Consider the following 18,787-nt stretch of genomic DNA (forward strand, 5'->3'; position numbering starts at 1 on the left):
GGAGAAGACTTCCAAAATTAATTAATAGCAGATTACAAGAGTGCAGTTTAATTAGAAGTGTGTAATGTCACCAAATAGAAAACTTGAGAGTTTAAAGTTTTAAAATATAGTAATATATATATAAATAGAAGTTTTAAGACAGTAACTAAGATAGTAACTAATCCATCTTCTTTCTTCTTCATGAGTTTAGATTTTTATGGAAGTTGGGGATGGAGAAGGGAAGGGAGACCCTTCCTGGAGTGCTGAGGTTCCCAGTGAAGCCCCCAGACCCCAAAATCCCTTCCTAGAGAGGAGTCGGGGTGGGGATGGATCCAATGGCAGGCTGGGAGAGCTGGGAATGGAGGGAATTCCCTGGAGAGGGAGCCTGGGGTGGGATTTTGGGAAGGGATTCCCAGAGCAGCTGGGGCTGCCCCTGATCCCTGCAATGGCCAAGGAAGGATTGGAGCACCCTGGGATAGGGGAGGTGTCCCTGCCATGGCAGGGGGGGCACTGGTTGATTCCAAACCATTCCATGATTCCAAGACAGACCCAGGAGCAAATTTAAACTCAGCACTCCCAATTTTACAGATCTAAGGCCCCAATCCTGATTTTCCCTGAGAATTCATGGGAAGGTGGTGAGCAGCAGGATCAGCCGTGCCACTGATCCAGCTCCACCTTTGCCTGCTGTGGAATATTTGGGATATTTGCTCCTCACTCCATGGAATTGCTCAGCATGCACTGCCCGGATCACCTGGGACACAAATCCATCCTTCCCTCTCGCAGAGGCTGCACAATTCCAGAGGCATTTTCCATCAGATACAAACAGTAGAAAATATTGTAGTGAAGCCTGGAAAAAATAAAGGATAAAACAGGAATTACTGAGAAATAGGAAATAGTTAATAAATAATAATTTTATGAATAAAATTATAGATATAATAAAATTATATATATAGTGAAATTTTATATATGTATTATATAAATTATATAAAATTATATAAATATAGTATATATAAAATTATAACTATACAGTTAAAACTATACATTAAATTATATATACATAATATATATATTTTTATATTATAAAATTATATATAGAGAATTATATATATATTATATATATTATATATTTATACTATATATACCATATATAGTTATACTATATATAACTATATATAGTTATAAAATTATATATATAAATTATATATATAAATTATATAAATATAGTATATATAAAGTTATAAATATATGGTTAAAACTATACATAAAATTATATATACATAATATATATATATTTTATATTATAAAATTATATATATTGAATTATATATATAGTATATATGTTATATATATACTATATATACCATATATAGTTATACTATATATAACTATATATAGTTATAAAATTATATATATAAATTATATAAATATAGTATATATAAAGTTATAAATATATGGTTAAAACTATACATAAAATTATATATACATAATATATATATTTTATATTATAAAATTATATATAGAATTATATATATAGTATACATATTATATATACTATATATATCATATATAGTTATACTATATATAACTATATATAGTTATAAAATTATATATATAGTATATATGTATACTATATACATACCATATACATAGTTATACTATATATACCTATAGTTATACTGTAACTATATTTATATATTAACTATATAAATACTATATATATTATATTTATATATAAATATATATTATTTATATATATAATATATAATAATTAACTATATAATATATATTATATAGTTAATATTGATAATGTATATATATATATATATATATATATATGTATATATATATATATATTAAAAAAACAAATTAAACCTCTGCAGCCACTTAAAACACCACCAATATCTTGGATAATTTAAAAAAAAAAAGCCTCAAGCTCTGCAGGAAATGATGAATAATTTAAAATGTTCTTTAAATAATTCTGCCCTGCCAGGTTTGTGTTTCAGGCTCTGCCATGCCAGCATGAGCTGGGATCAGAGTCCAGGGGATAATTCTGCTCTCCTGAGCCACAGTTACCAACAGAGCTGGGGCTGGGGGGCCTTGCAGGGAATTTGGGGCTGATTTGGGCTTTTAAAGAGAGGAAAGTTTTGGTTTAGAATGGTTTTAGGGCAGGTTTTTAACTCTGATAATAATTCTTGCTGGTTTTCACTGCAGAGGGAAAAGAGATCCTTTGGGGTTAGCTGTGTTGACAACAACTGGTTTAAAATTAACCTGGATTCTCCAGCAGGGTTTTCCCACTGTGCTTCTCCCTCTTTTGGGGCAGTTTTGTTCCTTTCTTGCAGCCCTCCAGGACACATTTTGTGTCTCTCACCAAGATTTGGACCCTCAGACTCATTAATTACTGCAAACAGCAATCAGGCAATTCCTGCAGGACACATCTCCTCCTTACTCCCAGGAGGAATTCCCACTTTTTCTGGGGAGATGGAAATTCCAAGGAGGTGGAAATTCTGAAATCCCTGGATTTTGACCTGCCACATTTCCTGCAGGTTAGTGACTTTATCCAGCAATGAATCAATCATTAACATCCCAAACAAACATCCCAGTTTCCCTCAGGATGAGCCTTTCCCTGTCCTACAGCTTCCAGAGCCATCTAATTCCTGGATATTTGGGTTTTCCACTCCAGTTCCTTCCCACTTTTCTCTCCAGAAGGATTTCCCTGTGTCCTCATCCTTATCCCCCCTGAAATCCTGAAGGAATCTCAAGGAATCTCTGCTCAGATCCCCTTTTTTTTTTTTTTGGGAACAAAAGGATCACGAGGGAAGGAGCTCCTAGGACTTGGAATGAAGTAAAATAAATCAGTTTTGGGGAGGTAATAAAAACATTAAATTGTCATAGCTGAGTAGGAGGAGTCTTTAAATCCTGGCTTTATTTTGGGAAAATTTGGAGTTTTTTGAATGTTGTCTCCTGAAAGGAGTGACAGGATAAGGGGGAATGCCAGAGGGATGGGATAGATGGGAAATTGGGCAGGAATTCCTGGCTGGGAAGGTGGGGAAGCACTGGAATGGAGCTCCTAGAGGAGCTGGAGCTGCCTCATCCCTGGAGGTGTCCAAGGCCAGGCTGGAGATCCAAATCCCCAGGGAACTGGAGGCATCTGAAACTCAAATTTGGAGAGACCTCAGAGCCTCCTCCAGAGCCTACAGGGGCTCCAGGAGAGACTTTGGGATAAAGGATGGACAGGACACAGGGAATGGCTTCAGACTGGGGAAAAGGGGAGATTTAGGATGGGATCTTGGGAAGGAACTCCCAGAGAAACTTCAGCTGCCTCATCCCTGGAACATCCAAGGCTGGATTGAAGCACCCTGGGGTGGTGGGAAGTGCCCAGGGATGGAATGGGAAGCTCCTGACTGGAAAAAAGGGGAGATTTAGGATGGGATCTTGGGAAGGAACTCCCAGAGAAACTTCAGCTGCCTCATCCCTGGAACATCCAAAGCTGGACTGGAGCACCCTGGGATGGAATGGGAAACTCCTGACCTGTTGGAGATGGGAATGCTGCTGTTCTGCTGGGATTTGGAGGCATCTGAAACTCAAAGTTGGAGAGAACCCAGAGCCTCTTCCAGGGTCTGAAGAGGCTCCAGGAGAGACTTTGGGATAAAGGATGGACAGGACACAGAGAATGGCTTCAGACTGGAAAAAAGGGGAGGTTTGGGAAGGAATTCCTGGGCTGGGCTGGAATTCCTAGAGCAGCTGGAGCTGCCTCATCCCTGGAAGATCCAAGGCTGGGTTGGAGCACCCAGGGCTGGAATGGGAAGCTGCTGACCTGTTGGAGATGGGGATGCTCTTGTTCCTCATGGCCAGCAGCAGCGTGGCCATGCAGTGCAGCACCTCGGTGACCTCCAGCAGGGCCAGCTCCGAGCGGGGGCTCCGGAAACATTCCAGCAGCCTCTGGATGTCCCCAACGCCGTCAGAGAACAGCACCATGACAGCAAACACGGCCCACATCTTCTCTGCCTGGGCAAGGACAAGGGAAACACAGCAAACAGCTTGGAGCTTCCAGGGAAATCTCACTAGGAGCTGGAAAAGTTCAGTGAGGAGCTGTTAAATCTTAAATTGATGTCTTGAGAAGGCTGAGCTAGGACAGAGGCTGGGCAGAGCTCCAGAATAAAGCAGGGATTTATGGAAAGGATCCATGGCTGCACCTTGGGCAGCCCCAGAGCCCAGCCAGGGCTGCACCCAAGATGAACCAAAACGGCCCCAAAATGCACGAGCGCTGCCGGGGTCTGTCCCTGGGATCAGCTCTGCTCCATTTGCACCTTGCAGTTCATTGTCCCATTGCAGCTTTAGCCCAGGCAGTCCCACCCTGCTTGTTTTTCTCTCTCCAGCCCACGGGGTTTGTGCTCCTGGGCTGAGATTTGGGGCATTTGTCCTTGGTGCCCAGCTGGAGCAGCAATTGTTTTGTCTCCCTGCTCTCACCATCCCACAATGTGAACCCAGACCCACACACTAAAGCAGCTCAGAATATAAAATATAAAAGCCAAACCTGAGGCATCATGGTCAGCCCAAATGATCCCAAATAACACCACAGAGGGAGGAGTTTGGGACACAGGAGGGCACAGTGACCTCAGACAAGTTTTAGGATGGGTGAAAAAGGGAGGAGCACATCCCATATTTGCATCCTGTCCAGCTTTACCCATCCAAATTTATGGGAATGGCAGGAAGGAAAACCTGGATCTCCCCAGAAATGTGGGCTGAGGTCAGATCCCAGGGCATGGTGAGTGCCTGGAGAGGTGCTGCCTGTTCCCAAACCACTTTCTGTGGGATTTAGGGATCATTCCTTCCAGCTGTTTGCCTTGATTCCAGAGGAACCAAAACCCATGAAAACACAGCTCCAGAATTCCTCCAAATCCATTGGGTGACAGGAAACACCACAGAGGCTTGGGGACACTGCAGGAATTTGTTAAAAAAAAAAAAAAAAAAGCAGAAATAAGAGCGAAATAAAAGAAATAAAAAAGAAATAAGAGTGAAACTCACCCCAGGCTTGCTGTGCAAATCTGGGAATTTGCTGAGGACACAGAAGTGAGCCTTTGGGAAGAGGGGATGGGTTCCCAAGAGCTGGAGAAGCCTGCTGGGATCCACCCTGGCTCCTGTGCATGACACCAACCTGTGCAGGGGGAGAAACAGGGATTTGCTCTCCCAGGAACCTGGGGCTGCTCCAAAGCACAGCTGGTGATGCCCACAGCCCATCATTAATGCAGCAAGGACCAGCCACTGAGCTCAGCAAAAATAATGTTAATAATTGTCACAAGGGATTGATTGCCTCTGCACAAAGAACATTGCACACAAATCAGTGCTTGCCTAACTCTGTATATAGGTAAATTACCAAATACCCATCTTCTGGAAAATTTAAAATATTCATGTAGTCTGTAGATGCTTTTTCAAGCACAGTCTTGACTTCTGCATTCAACCAATCATACTTGCTGCCATAGTTTTACATTAAAAACATTAAAAAAACTGATATAAAGCTTCCAACCATTAAAAAACTGCACAGACCCTCTGCGAAAAACACACAGAGAAAAGAAACCTGGGAACTGTGAATAAAATTTCCTTCATGCCCTTTTAAAGTTTTAAGCCTACTTTACCTATTTCACAACAAAAAAATAAACACATTAATAATTAACTAGCACCAAAAGCCACCACACTCTTTAATACATTAACAATAAAATCTTAAAATTAAAACCAAAACCTTAAATTAAGAAACAAAAAATCTTAAATTAAGAAACAAAAAATCTTAAAATAAGAAACAAAAAATCCTAAATTAACAAACAAAAACCTTAAATTAACAAATAAAAAATCTTAAATTAAGAAACAAAAAATCTTAAATTAGCAAACAAAAATGATGTACAAGCTTTTGCTTCACTGAGTGTACCCCAAGAAGTACATTTTGTGGGAAAAGGCAGGAAAGAAAAGAGTTTGGGTCTGGAAACCAAACCATGCAGGTATTGCCTGCATCTCTTCACCTGAACACACTGATGCCTCAGAAATAATGATTCTTAAATCTGCTCTCCACCTGAACACAGTCCTATTAATAAAAATTATACTAAATTCTTAAATCTGCCCTTCACCTGAACACACTGATGCCTCAATAATTAATCTTAAATCTGCCCTTCACCTGAACACACTGATGTCTCAATCATAATTACACTTTATTTTTAAATCTTCTCTCCACCTGAACACACTGATGCCTCAATAATAATTATTCTGGAATCTGCTCTGCACCTGAACTCACTGATCCCTCAATAATAATTTTTCTTAAATTTGCTCTTTTCATGAACACACTGATGCCTCAATGATAATTCTTCTTGAATCTTCTCTCCACCTAAACACACTCATATTAATAATAATTATACTTGATTCTTACATCTGCTCTCCACCTGAACACAGATGCCTCAATAATAATTATATTTCATTCTTAAATCTGCTCTTCACCTGAACACACTGATGCCTCAATCATAATTTTTCTTGAATCTTCTCTCCACCTGAACACCCTCATTTTAATAATTATACTTAATTCTTAAATTTGCTTTTCACCTTAAAACACTGATGCCTCAACAATAATTTTTCTTGAACCCTCTCCACCTGAACACACTCATATTATAAAATTATACTTTATTCTTAATATTCTTAATAATCATTTTACTTCATTTTTAAATCTGCCCTTTACCTGAACACACTGATGTCTCCATCATAATTATTCTTGAATCTTCTCTCCACCTAACACACTCATATTAATAAAAATTATACTTTACTCTTAGATCTGTTCTTCACCCGAACACACGGATATCTCAATCATAATTATTCTTAAATCTTCTCTTTACCTGAACACACTGATGTCTCAATAATAATTCTTCTTGAATCTTCTCTCCACCTGAACACACTCACATTAATAAAAATTATACTTTATACTTAAATCTGCTCTCTGATGACTGATGACTCAATAATCATTTTTCTTGAATCCTCTCCACCTGAACACATTCATGTTAATAATAATTATACTTTATTTTCAAATCTGCTCTTCACCTAAACACACTGATGACTCAATAATAATTTTTCTTGAATCTTTTCTCCACCTGAACACACTTGTATTAATAAAAATTAGACTTTATTCTTGAATCTTCTCTTCACCTGAACACACTCATATTAATAATAATTATACTTGATTCTTACATCTGCTCTCCACCTGAACACAGATGCCTCAATAATAATTATATTTCATTCTTAAATCTGCTCTTCACCTGAACACACTGATGCCTCAATCATAATTTTTCTTAAATTTACTCTTCTCATGAACACTCTGATGCCTCAATGATAATTTTTCTTGAATCTTCTCTCCACCTGAACACCCTCATATTAATAATTATACTTAATTCTTAAATTTGCTTTTCACCTTAACACACTGATGCCTCAATAATAATTTTTCTTGAACCCTCTCCACCTGAACACACTCATATTATAAAATTATACTTTATTCTTAATATTCTTAATAATAATTTTACTTTATTTTTAAATCTGCCCTTTACCTGAACACACTGATGTCTCCATCATAATTATTCTTGAATCTTCTCTTCACCTGAACACACTCATATTAATAATTATACTTTATTTTCAAACCTTCACCTGAACACACTGATGTCTCAATCATAATCAGTCTTAAATCTTCTCTCCACCTGAACACACTCATATTAATAATAAAATTATTCTTAAATCTGCTCTCCACCTAAACACACTGATGCCTCCATCATAATTATTCTTGAATTAAAATCTTCTCTTCACCTGAACACACTGATGTCTCAATAATAATTCTTCTTGAATCTTCTCTCCACCTGAACACACTCACATTAATAAGAATTATACTTTATTCTTAAATCTGCTCTCTGATGACTGATGACTCAATAATAATTTTTCTTGAATCCTCTCCACCTGAACACATTCATGTTAATAATAATTATACTTTTTTTTCAAATCTGCTCTCCACCTAAACACACTGATGACTCAGTAATATTTTTTCTTGAATCTTTTCTCCACCTGAACACACTCCTATTAATAAAAATTAGACTTTATTCTTGAATCTTCTCTCCACCTGAACACACTCATATTATAAAATTATACTTTATTCTTCATATTCTTAATAATAATTTTACTTCATTTTTAAATCTGCCCTTTACCTGAACACACTGATGTCTCCATCATAATTATTCTTGAATCTTCTCTCCACCTAACACACTCATATTAATAAAAATTATACTTTATTCTTAGATCTGTTCTTCACCCGAACACACGGATATCTCAATCATAATTATTCTTAAATCTTCTCTTTACCTGAACACACTGATGCCTCAATAATAATTCTTCTTGAATCTTCTCTCCACCTGAACAGACTCACATTAATAATTATTCCCTGTTCATCCCTGCTGTGTTTTCCATGCAATCTGAGCAGCTGGAATTTGCATTTCCAGCCCATCCCTGTGCCAGCAGCCACCTGGACAAGAATTCCCAGTTTTGTGGCCCAGAAGAGCTGGAATAAATCCCTGCACCCAGCTCTCAGACTGGAAGCTCCTTCTGGCTGTCTGCAAGTGTCCTTGAGGGCAATTCCCTGCCCAGGGGTGGAACTGGATCATGTTAAGGTTCTTCCCAATCCAAACCATTCCATGATTCCAGAAGTTGGATCCACCTTGCTCCTTTATTTTTTCTCTATCTTAACCTCTAAACCTTTATTTATTTTAATGTGTCTCTGCTCTAAACTATAAATCCACATTCCTGCTTTTAAATTTGGAAGTTTTTTTCTAAGGTCTCAGATTAAATCTTTTTTTTTAATTCTAAGTTTTGGCTTACAGCCCCAAAGTTCTGAGAGTTTTTGGCATTTCAGGCTCCAGCACTGTGGATGTGGCACTTGGGGACATGGGTGGCCTTGGCAGTGCTGGGAATGGCTGGATTCCATGTCTTAGAGGCCTTTTCCACCCTGAAGAATTCCATGATTCCAGGATCTTGTGTAACAGAATAAGGAAAGGAAAGTTTTGTACCTCTTTTTAGTGGTTTTTCCTATTAAAATCACTTTCCCTCCCCATTTTTCCTGCACATCTCCCAGAGGACAAACCTGGCAATTTGAAGAAATCCCAAAGGCAGGAAAAATGTGAGGATGTGCAGGACTCACCTGACCAGCCCCAGCACACAGCCCTGGTGCTCCTGGGCTATGGAGAATTCCTGCAGGATCTGCTCCACCCTCAGCAGGGCTGACTGCTCCCTCCTCAGGAACTGCTGGTACAGCTTCTTCCAAGGGATGAACTGCAGTGGGAACACAGCAATCACCCCATGGCATCCCAAAGGGGAGCCAGGGGCAAAGGGAGAAATCAGGGGGGGCCCAGAGGCATGGGGGTGAAAAGGGGAGCTGGGTGGGAAAGGGAGATGGGCAAGGAAAGGGGGGAAAGAGAAGGGGGAAAAGAGAGAGAGGGAAAAGAGAGGGAAAAAAGGGGGAAAAAGAGAGAGAGAAAAAGAGAGAAAAAGGGAAAAAAGGAAGAAAAGGGGAGGGGAAAAAGAAAGGGGGAAAAAAGGAGCTGGACGGGAAAGGGAGATGGGGAAGGAAAGGGGGGGAAGAGAAGGGGGAAAAGAGAGAGAGGGAAAAGAGGAGGGGAAAAAAGGGGGAAAAAGAGAGGGAAAAGAGAGAAAAAGGGAAAAAAGGAAGAAAGAGGGAGGAAAAAAATAGGGGCGAAAAGGAAGGGGGGAAAGGGAGATGGGGAAGGAAAGAGGAAAAAGAGAGAGGGAAAAAAAGAGAAGTGGGAAAAGAGAAGGGGAAAAAAGGAGGGAAAAAGAGAGGGAAAAAAGAGAGAGAAAAAGAGAGAAAAAAGGGGAAAAGGAAGGTAAAGGGAGGGGAAAAAAGAGGGAGAAAAAAAATAGAGGGGAAAAGGAAAGGGGGAAAAAGGAGGGGGAAAAAGGAGCGGGATGGGAAAGGGAGATGGGGAAGGAAAGGGGGAGGGGGGGAAAAGAGATGGAAAAAAAGAGTGGGGGAAAGAGAAAAGGAAAAAAAAGAAGGAAAAAGAGAGGAAAAAAGAGAGAGAAAAAGAGAGAAAAAGGGAAAAAAGGAAGAAAGAGGGAGGAAAAAAATAGGGGCGAAAAGGAAGGGGGGGAAAGGAGCTGGGTGGGAAAGGGAGATGGGGAAGGAAAGGGGAAAAAGAGAGAGGGGAAAAAAGAGAAGTGGGAAAAGAGAAGGGGAAAAAAGGGGGGAAAAAGAGAGGGAAAAAGAGAGAGAAAAAGAGAGAAAAAAGGGGAAAAGGAAGGAAAAGGGAGGGGAAGAAAGAGGGAGGAAAAAAAATAGAGGGGAAAAAGAAAGGGGGAAAAAGGAGCGGGATGGGAAAGGGAGATGGGGAAGGAAAGGGGAAAAAGAGAGAGGGAAAAAAAGAGAAATGGGAAAAGAGAAGGGGAAAAAAGGAGGGGAAAAGAGAGGGAAAAAAGAGAGAGAAAAAGAGAGAAAAAAGGGGAAGCACGGATGATCTATGGGATCATCCCAGGGTATTCCTTACCCATGGATCTTGGATCTTTTGGTCCAGAGGACCAAAGAAAAAGGGCAGGAGATCTGAAAATTCCTGGCTTGTGGGAAGAATTATGGGATTTAAAGGAACAAAGGGAGGCATGGATGATCCCATGGGATAATCTCAGAGAGTTCTTTACCTGTGGATCTCATATTTTGGATATTGGGCAGCAACTTTTGGTCCAAAAAAATGGCAGGAAACCTAAAAATTCATGGATTGTGGGAAGAATAATGGGATTTACAGGAACAAAGGGAGGCATGGATGATCCATGGGATGATCCCAGAGCATTCCTCATTCCCACAGATCTCAGATACAGGGCAACAACTTTTGGTCCAGAAGACCAAAAAAAAAAAAGGCAGAAGACCTAAAAATTCATGGATTTTGTGAAGAATTATGGGATCTAAAGGAAAAAAGGGAAGCATGGATGATCCAATGGGATCATCCCAGGGTATTCCTTACCCATGGATCTTGGATCTTTTGGTTTAGAAGACCAAAGAAAAATGGCAAGAGACCTAAAAACCTCACAGACTTAGGGAAGAAAGATGGGATTTAAAGGACAAAGGGAGGCATGGATGATCCAATGGGATAATCTCAGAGAGTTCTTTATCTGTGGATCTCATATTTTGGATATAGGGCAGCAACTTTTGCTCCAAAAAAATGGCAGGAAACCTAAAAATTCCTGGCTTGGGGGAAGAATGATGGGATTTACAGGAACAAAGGGAAACAAAGGACGTAGGATCCCATGGGATGATCCCAGAGAGCTCCTTACCACAGATCTCAGATACAGGGCAACAACTTTTGGTCCAGAAGACCAAAAAAAAATGGAAAAATGGCAGGAGATCTAAAAATTCATGGATTTGGGGAAGAATAATGGGATTTACAGGAACAAAGGGAAGCATGGATGATCCCATGGATTTATCCCAGAGCATTCCTTACCCATGGATCTTGGATCTTTTGGTTTAGAAGACCAAAGAAAAATGGCAAGAGACCTAAAAACCTCACAGACTTAGGGAAGAAAGATGGGATTTAAAGAACAAAGGGAGGCATGGATGATCCCATGGGATAATCTCAGAGAGTTCTTTACCTGTGGATCTCAGATTTTGGATATAGGGCAGCAACTTTTGGTCAAAAAAAATGGCAGGAAACCTAAAAATTCATGGATTTGGGGAAGAATGATGGGATTTACAGGAACAAAGGGAGGCATGGATGATCCCATGAGAAGAATGATGGGATTTAAAGGAACAAAGGGACACATGGATGAGCCCATGGGATGATTCCAGAACGTTCCTTACCCGTGGATCCCGGATTATCTCCCTCCAGCAGCGACACACCAGGCTCAGGTTCTGGTACAGATCCAGAACTGGCAGGAAAGCAAAAATGTTCCTGAGGATCTCAGGAGGAAGGTCCTCCATGGATCCCTGAGGAACCTGCCAGCTCGGCGTGCCCAGCAGCCCGAAGTGGGAATCGGGAAGGGGCTCCACCTCCAGCTCCTCCCATTCCTGCTGGATCCCACTGAGCTCTGGGATCTTCTCCTCAGGCTCCTCCCAGAGCTCCTGCTCGGATTTGGGAATCGCTCTTTTCCTGGAGCGGGCCCTGGGAGGTGGCACCAAGGCCTGGGGAGGCAGGGAGAGGGAGGGCTGGCTGAGGGAAGCAGGAGGTGCAGGGGAAAAGGGATCCAGGGGCTCCTCCTTGATCCCAGGGCTCGGCATCCCAGTGCCTCCCGCTCGCGGCGACTTCAGGATCCCAAAGAAATCCGAGATCTTCCTCTGCTGGCCTGGGGCTGCACAAAGGGGGAAAATGGGAATGAAACTGAGAGTGGAACCCTGGAAAAAGTTAAAGATAGAATCTAAAATTGTTAGGCTTTGTGCTTTCCCAGATTAACTGCACCTGCGTAAGCAGTGTGATAAATTATATAATTATTAGATGTGATGATTGTTTAGTAATTATTATATAACCATAAGAAGAATAGTGAGAAACCATGTTGGAAATTCAGAGAGGGGCTGAATTTATGAATACAATAGAACAATATAAGTTTAATAATTAACATGAAAGTTATGTAACTATAGAGTATAAAGCATGATCATTTGGGATGTATGGTCGGGGTCAGATTTGGGTTGAATATACCCCGATTCCCAGAGCTCTTAATAAAAAGCACTACATATAATCCCTGTCATTATGTGTTTTTGAACGCTAACACTCCATGAGGAAATTCCTCCTGAATTGTCCTGGAGCAGGTGTTCTCATGATAGTGGAACCCTGGAAAAAGTTAAAGATGGAATCTAAAAATGTGAGGCTTTGTGCTTTCCCAGATCAACTGCACCTGCGTAAGCAGTGTGATAAATTATATAATTGTTAGATGTGACGATTGTTTAGTAATTAAATGTAATTATTATATAACCATAAGAAGAATAGTGAGCAGCTATGTTGGAAATTCAGAGAGGGGCTGAATTTATGTATACAATAGAACAATATAAGTTTAATAATTAACATGAAAGTTATGTAACTATAGAGTATAAAGCATGATCATTTGGGATGTATGGTCGGGGTCAGATTTGGGTTGAATATACCCCGATTCCCAGAGCTCTTAATAAAAAGCACTACATATAATCCCTGTCATTATGTGTTTTTGAACGCTAACACTCCATGAGGAAATTCCTCCTGAATTGTCCTGGAGCAGATAACTTCCATGAGGAAATTCCTGCTGAATTGTCCCCTGGAGCAGGTGTCCTCATGATAGTGGAACCCTGGAAAAAGTTAAAGATGGAATCTAAAAATGTGAGGCTTTGTGCTTTCCCAGACCAACTGCACCTGCGTAAGCAGTGTGATAAATTATATAATTGTTAGATGTGACGATTGTTTAGTAATTAAATGTAATTATTATATAACCATAAGAAGAATAGTGAGAAGCTATGTTGGAAATTCAGAGAGGGGCTAAATTTATGTATACAATAGAGCAATATAAGTTTAATAATTAACATGAAAGTTATGTAACTATAGAGTATAAAGCATGATCATTTGGGATGTGTGGTCGGAGTCAGATTTGGGTTGAATATACCCCAATTCCCAGAGCTCTTAATAAAAAGCACTGCATATAATCCCTGTGATTATGTGTTTTTGAACGCTAACAAAATCATGGAAATCAGGGAATGAGGAAGAATTTGGGGTTTTGGTGGCATTCAGGCTGGGCAGGGAATGTTCAGTGGGAAGGGAGCCAGGTACAGAGAGAATTCTCAGGAAAATGGGTCGGAATCCCAAATCTCCCAGGAATTCAGGGTGGGTTTGCTGGGGTTTCCGCTCAGCCACAGGTGTGGAGGCAGCAGGATTTGGGCAATAAAATGAAATTAAATGTAAACAAAAGAATAAAAAAGAAAATAGAAAATTAAATGAAAAGAAATAAAATGAAAATAACAAATATATAAACCAACATGAAATAAGAAATAAAATAAAAATCATATAGAATTTTAAAAAGCAAAATTAAATGCAACAAATAAAATGAAAAATTAAATAAAATAATTATACTTTTTAAAAATAAAGTGAATAAAATCACAAAATCTCACAGAGAGGAAATGGGTCAAGGAAACTCTTTTCAATGGAATCCTGGAATGGTTTGGGTGGGAAGGGACCCCAGAGCCCCTCCAGTGCCACCCCATCCATGGCAGGGACACCTCCCCCTGTCCCAGGCTGCTCCAGCCCCAGTGCCCAACCTTGGCCATTGCAGGGATCAGGGGCAGCCCCAGCTGCTCTGGGAATCCCTTCCCAAAATCCCACCCCAGGCTCCCTCTCCAGGGAATTCCCTCCATTCCCAGCTCTCCCAGCCTGCCATTGGATCCATCCCCACCCCGACTCCTCTCTAGGAAGGGATTTTGGGGTCTGGGGGCTTCACTGGCAATCTCAGCACTCCAGGAAGGGTCTCCCTTCCCTTCTCCATCCCCAACTTCCATAAAAATCCCTGGGGATGGATTCTGAGTGTCCCAAATCCCAGAATGGTTTGGGTGGGAAGGGCCCTTCAAGCCCATCCCATTCCAATGCCACCATCCCAGGCTGCTCCAGCCTGGCCTTGGGCACTGCAGGGATCAGGGGCAGCCCCAGCTGCTCTGGCAATGCCAGCCCAGGCAGGAATTCCTCATTGCCAAGATGCCACCCATGGCTGCCCTCTGGCAGTGGGAGCCATTCCCTGGGTGCTGTCCCTGCAGGCCTTGTCCCCAGTCCCTCTGCAGCTCTGCTGGAGCCCCTGCAGGCCCTGCAATGTGCTGGGAGCTCTCCCTGGAGCCTTCCCTGCTCCAGGGGAACATTCCCAGCTCTCCCTGGAGCCTTCCCTGCTCCAGGGGAACATTCCCAGCTCTCCCTGGGTCCCTCCCTGCTCCAGGGAACATTCCCAGCTGTCCCAGCAGTACCTCTGGGATGTCTCCGTGTGCCGTGGATGGGATGAAGGCCGCGGTTTCCCCCTCCTCCTCCTCGGGGCAGGCTCAGGGGGTGCCTGAGCGGGGCTGAGCCCTCGGGGCTCCGGGCCAGGGCCGCGCACTCGGGGGCTGTGAGCTGCCGCCGCCCGCGGCGCCGCATCCTGGGGACAGGAGGGAAAACAAAGGGAAAAAACAAAATTTGATTTTCTCCTCCGGAATCCTGAGAGGCCGCAGGGTTTCAGCGAGTTATAGTGGAGTGATGGTTTCGTGTGGATATTTAGGGGATGATTTGGTTGGGGTATGTTTAGTTAGGAATGCCATCCCAGCCAGGAGTTCCCAGAGAAGCTGTGGCTGCCCGTTTTTATAAATGACAATATAGCTACAATTTCATAATTACATATGATATCATTAGATGTGATGCAATATAATAAGATATAATAAGATATAATATAATAAGATATGATATGATATAGCATAATATAATATAGTATAATATAGTATAATATAGCATAATATAGTATATATAGTATATATAGCATAATATAGCATAATATAACGTAACATAATATAATATGATATAATATAATATGATATAATATAATATGATATAATATGATATAATATAATATAATATGATATGATATAATATAATATGATATAATATGATATAATATAATATGATATGATATGATATAGTATAATATAATATAATATAATATAATATAATATAATATAATATAATATAATATAATATAATATATATAATATAATATAATATAATATAATATAATATAATATAATATAATATAATATAATATAATATAATATAATGTAAGGTAATGCAATATAACATAATATAATATAATACAATGTTATAAATGACAATATAGTTAATATATTATATTATAGTACAAATAAAATTATTCTATAATCATTATAATATTGTAGCTGTAGGTAGAATTACTCTATACTTATTATAATATTATAATTATAATATTACTATATTAGTATCATATAATATATTATATATAAACATATAATCATATTATAATATAAAATATTACATTATTTATAATAAATATTATTGTCTTATATTATAATTATATTATTTATATTAGTATGATAGGGTTATTTATATTATTATATTATAATACATTATAGTATATTACCCATTATATTATAATATGTGATACAATATTATCAATATATTAATGGAACCATATTATCTATATATCAATGGAATATATTAATAATATAATATGAATATTGTAGGATTTATAAATTCTGTAATATATTTATATCATCATAATAATATAATATTACTTGTACAACATATAATATATATTATACAATAAATATAATTAATCAAAGTAATAATTAATATAAATAAATATAAATATAAATATAATAAATTATATAATATATAACATAATCTAGTAACATTATAATATATTAATTGTCTTTCATATTTATGCATTGGCTTTACAAGTTATTGTTAATCATAACAGTTTTAATATAATACAATTTATAATCCCTTTTAACTACTTTTTAGATATAATATAATCTGTCAGCTTTTATATACACCATTTAGCTTGCACAAATAGTAATAAAAGAAATATATGCTTAGGTTTTCTCATAATATTAGAATAGAAACTATGTAGTTAAATGTAATTAAAATTAAAATTTTATTGAAATTAATTATGCTGAATACTTTTATTTACATAACTAACTCAGATAATGGCATAAAATAACAATGTTAATTCAGTGTATTTGTGGAGCATCTTATCTAAATGATAATATTTCAATAACAAGAACCAAGACACCCAGAAAAATGTTCCCTACTAATTCTCCAGTTATCAAGAAATGTCAAAACAACAAAATAGAATCTCAAGAAAAAATAAAATACATAAAACAAAATAACATGCAGACAAGTCAAAGGTCAAAATCAAGAAAAAGTATTCTCATAACACATAAACTAACAAAAATATTGAAATATATATAATACTGAAATATTATATATATTATATATAAAATATGCATATTATATATAATATATTGAAATATATAATCCTCATAAATATGCATTTAACCAATGTAATAAAAATATAGAAGAAAATTATTTTAAACTAATGGTGTGCTTTTGGCAATTTGCACTAGATATATATAGAAGAAGAGATTAAATAAAATAAACCAAAATTAGAAAACCAAAATAAAATAATAAAAATTAAAATAAAAAATTAAAAATTAAATTAAAGGACAAACTCATTTTCCCAAGGAGGAAATTGGTTAAGAAAACTCTTTTTTCATGGGATTCTTTTATCCCTTATTAAACTATTAACCCTTTTGCAGTTTAAAAAAATCCTCCTGGGAATTATTCCCATAAAATAACCAAACCTTACTTGGAACAGGCACAAACTCCTCTCTTCTGGCCACCAAAAAACCCCCACAAAATTCAATTTTTTTTCCACAAAAGAAGCCAAAGCCTGTCACAGGATGAGCTCCCTCCTGCCAGCATCTGCAGTTTCACTTTTGCTTCCTTTAATTTATTTATTTCTCTTTTAAGAGCAGCAGCCCCAAAAAAGCCCCATTTTCCTCTTAGGGCAGGATCCAAGGATCAGCCTGGCTGATAATTTGGGATAATTTCAGGGTTTTTTCCAATGGAATGATTTTATGGATGTGCTGCTCCCTCCTTCTCAGCTCAGCAGAGCTAAAACCACTCAGCTCTTAGGGGAGCCTGGTTCCCAACGTCCCCATTGCCTCAAAATATGGGAAATAAAAGGGAAAAACCCAATTCCAGGCACTTTTATGGCTTTTAGGAATGTGCTGAGGGAATCTGGGGCTGGATTTGGGTCATCTTTTCCAACCGAAATCATCCCAGGATTCTACTTAAAAATGGAATTTCTCAGGCTTCACCTGCATTCCTATTTTTTCCCAATTTCCCGTGTGGCTTCCAGCGTCAGCCAGGGCACCACATTCCAGCTGGGAAGCCAAAGGATCAGAGGATGGAGGGGGAAGCTCCCAAGGGATGAGAAACATTTGGGATGAAGTTGGAGCTGCTCCCTGTTTTCCCTCCAGAACGTCCTTTCCAAATCCTTTCCCAAATGGATGCACCGACCTCGTCCAGAGGGTGCCCTCATTTCCAACCCCCCATTCCCAAAAACCCCTCAGTGCCAACGCCCCAATTCCAAGGAATTCCCTTTTAACCCCTTCTCAGGCAAAAGATTCCCTGTTCACTCCCCCATCCTGTTACCCCTCATTCCCAATCCCTCAATCCCAATGATTCCCCTTTTTCTAAGGGTCCCCTCAAATCCCAAGGACACCTCCATTCCCAAGGCCCCCCTCAATGCCAAGGGTGCCCTCACTGCCAATCCCTGAATTCCAAGGATTCCCTCATTCCCAAGAAATTTCCTTTTAACCCCTTCTCAGCCAAGAGCCCCCCTGTCCACTCCCTCATCCTGTTACTCCTCATTTCCAATCCCTCAATCCCAAGGATTTCCCCATTCCCAAGGCACCCTCAATGCCAAGGGTACCCTCAGAGCCAATCCCCCAATTCCAAAGATTCTCTCATTCCTAAGGAAATCCTTTTTAACCCCTTCTCAGCCAAGAGACCCCTGTTCACTCCCTCATCCCGTTACTCCTCATTCCCAATCCCTCAATCCCAAGGATTCCCCCATTCCCAAGGGCCCCTCACGCCGAAGGACCCCCATTCCCCAGGACCCCTCAATGTCCCAGCTCCCCCGCAGTGCCCAAACCCCCTTCAATCCCAAATCTCCCTTCATTTCCAAGGGTGCCCTCTTCCCAAACCCCTCAATTCCAAGGATTCCCCCATTTCCA

General features: G+C 39.3%; 1 protein-coding gene across 1 annotated transcript in view; it reads right to left on the reverse strand.

The window, feature by feature from the left end:
- FBH1 (F-box DNA helicase 1) overlaps positions 1-18,149 on the reverse strand; it is a 39,244-nt gene extending 21,095 nt beyond the window's left edge. Inside the window, exons 1-7 of the mRNA XM_058023628.1 lie at positions 17,867-18,149; positions 14,948-15,114; positions 11,846-12,333; positions 9,182-9,312; positions 5,005-5,134; positions 3,794-3,984; positions 731-826 (exon numbers count right to left, since the gene is read on the reverse strand). Of these exons, the coding sequence (XP_057879611.1) occupies positions 731-826; positions 3,794-3,984; positions 5,005-5,134; positions 9,182-9,312; positions 11,846-12,333; positions 14,948-15,113 (1,202 nt within the window). The 5' untranslated portion in view covers position 15,114; positions 17,867-18,149. The remainder of the gene's footprint in view (positions 1-730; positions 827-3,793; positions 3,985-5,004; positions 5,135-9,181; positions 9,313-11,845; positions 12,334-14,947; positions 15,115-17,866) is intronic.
- Between the last annotated feature and the right edge of the window lie 638 nt (positions 18,150-18,787).

This window comes from Melospiza georgiana, chromosome 4, assembly GCF_028018845.1.
Source record: "Melospiza georgiana isolate bMelGeo1 chromosome 4, bMelGeo1.pri, whole genome shotgun sequence".
NCBI classification, from domain to species: domain Eukaryota; kingdom Metazoa; phylum Chordata; class Aves; order Passeriformes; family Passerellidae; genus Melospiza; species Melospiza georgiana.